This window comes from Aphanomyces invadans, assembly GCF_000520115.1.
Source record: "Aphanomyces invadans strain NJM9701 unplaced genomic scaffold supercont1.19, whole genome shotgun sequence".
NCBI lineage: Eukaryota > Oomycota > Saprolegniomycetes > Saprolegniales > Verrucalvaceae > Aphanomyces > Aphanomyces invadans.
The window spans coordinates 1,041,638-1,043,521 of NW_008580164.1; the positions used below are offsets into that span (position 1 = coordinate 1,041,638).

A 1,884-nucleotide genomic window follows, 5' to 3' on the forward strand; every position below is an offset into this window, starting at 1 on the left:
ACGGCGCCAGTCGGACGTTTCCAAAAGCTGTTGACAAACTCCCATGCCCTCGTGGCTTCCTCGATGACTTTGTGTGTGGTGAGGTCGACGATGTGTTCGCGCTCTGTGGGGGCGCCAACCGCGGCGCCGGGGTCTTCGTCGTCGTCGTCGTTCGTCGAGTGCACATACCGGTGGGCCAGCACTTGGTCCAATGTGCACCGCATGGCCGGATTCGGCTCGAGCATGAGTTCGAGCAACTCGGTGGCATCGGCATTCACGTGTAGTTTCCACGAGTTAAACAGGTTGCGGAGGCCGTACTCGCACAAGTACTTGAACCGAAGGTCCTTGGGGGTCGCCAGCTCGCACAGCGGGACTCCCGTCAGCATCATAAACAGCACAATGCCGAGCGACCACACGTCTGCGATAGCGGGGTCGTACAGCTGTCCCTGGGCCACTTCGGGCGCCATGTAAAAGTCCGTTCCGACCTTATCCGCACACCGCGCCTTTGTCGACGCAGCCAGGCCAAAGTCGCACACCCGGCACGTGTCGCTGTCGTCGATGAGGACGTTCTCAAGCGATACATCGCGATGGGCGACGCCATTCGCGTGCATGAACGCAATGCCATGTGCAATTTGACTAAAGTAACGCTGCGCGACGTCGTTCGGGAGCGCGCCATGATCCATGGCGGTGAACAAGTCGCCTTTTGGGCAAAAGTCAAAGACGAGGTGGTCGGCGCCGTTTTGGACAAAATCCTGCCGCAATGGAAGGATGTTAGGGTGGCCGCCGTGGCTGCGGAAGAGGCGGTTCACGTGCTTCTCGACCTCGATATCCTCACGCACTCGCGGACATTTGCACCCGTGGACCGCCGTGGCTGGGTCCATCTTCTTGATCGCAACGAGCTCGTCCGTTGACACGTCGTGGCCTAGCAGGACTTCGCCGTACGAGGCGTCCGAGAGCATCCGATCGATGCAATACTTGCCCATGCTTTGGCAAAATTTGACTCTGACGGTCGGTTGGTGGCTCGTGGAAGATGATCTCGAATCCACCCAGAATCATTTCTGTGGCGCCAGCTGGGGTAAAGCCACACGCCGACGAAGGAGCCGCCGCTTACCTCGCCCACACAGACGATTCCAAGCCCCGTTGGGCGGCATGCCTCAGGCAGGGCAAACTCGCCGGGAGATGCGGACGATGAGGGGCGGCCCCCGTACGTGCTACACCCACGTCATGGACTTGCGCGCGTCGGAAGATGAGCTGCAGGTGCTGGTGCAATCTGACCAAAATACTGTACGCAAGTCACTCGCCGCGACCTGCAAGGCTTGCCCCCACGTGATCATGTTCGACGGATAATTAAATATTAGAGGTACTGAGTTTTCAACGCAGAAGGGGAAACGGAAAAATTTACCCCCCAATATTATCAGCAGCCGTGGGGACTTGAAAAATACTACGTACTAGTACATTAATTAGTTCCATAAAATATCTCGAAAACATTCTTGAACACGTTGGGGCTGTGACCGTAGACCCCGTGTCCAGCGCAGCACGCGCGCGCTCGCTGCTCACGAAAAGGTAGGGGTTCCATGTCAATATACACCTACAGATGGAATTGTGCTGCCGAAAACGTGGCAGTTTTCGCGCAACTCCATCAATGCAAATCCAACGACAAACATGCACGCTGTTGGCCTTCATCGCAATCGCGGTCGCCTTGGCCATTCACCGTACTACCATCGCCAAGGCGGGGGGGTGTACAACAGCGGCGACACCTTGCCGTCCTCTGAACGTGGCAAGGTGGATCGACCCGAGTCACTGCTGGTAATTATTTTAACCAATAGTATGCTCGAAGTTGTCTGTGAGCCAATAGGATTCGAATACCACCAGCAATTCGGAAATACAGTAGTGAAATACTGGAGT

General features: G+C 56.4%; 1 protein-coding gene across 1 annotated transcript; it reads right to left on the minus strand.

Moving 5' to 3' along the window:
- Positions 1-364: 364 nt before the first annotated feature.
- H310_09073 (serine/threonine protein kinase) lies at positions 365-962 on the minus strand (the record flags this gene model as incomplete). The annotated part of the gene is made up of 2 exons (XM_008875037.1): positions 365-425; positions 478-962. The coding sequence occupies 2 exons, from the start codon at positions 960-962 to the stop codon at positions 365-367; spliced, it is 546 nt and encodes a 181-aa protein (XP_008873259.1).
- Between the last annotated feature and the right edge of the window lie 922 nt (positions 963-1,884).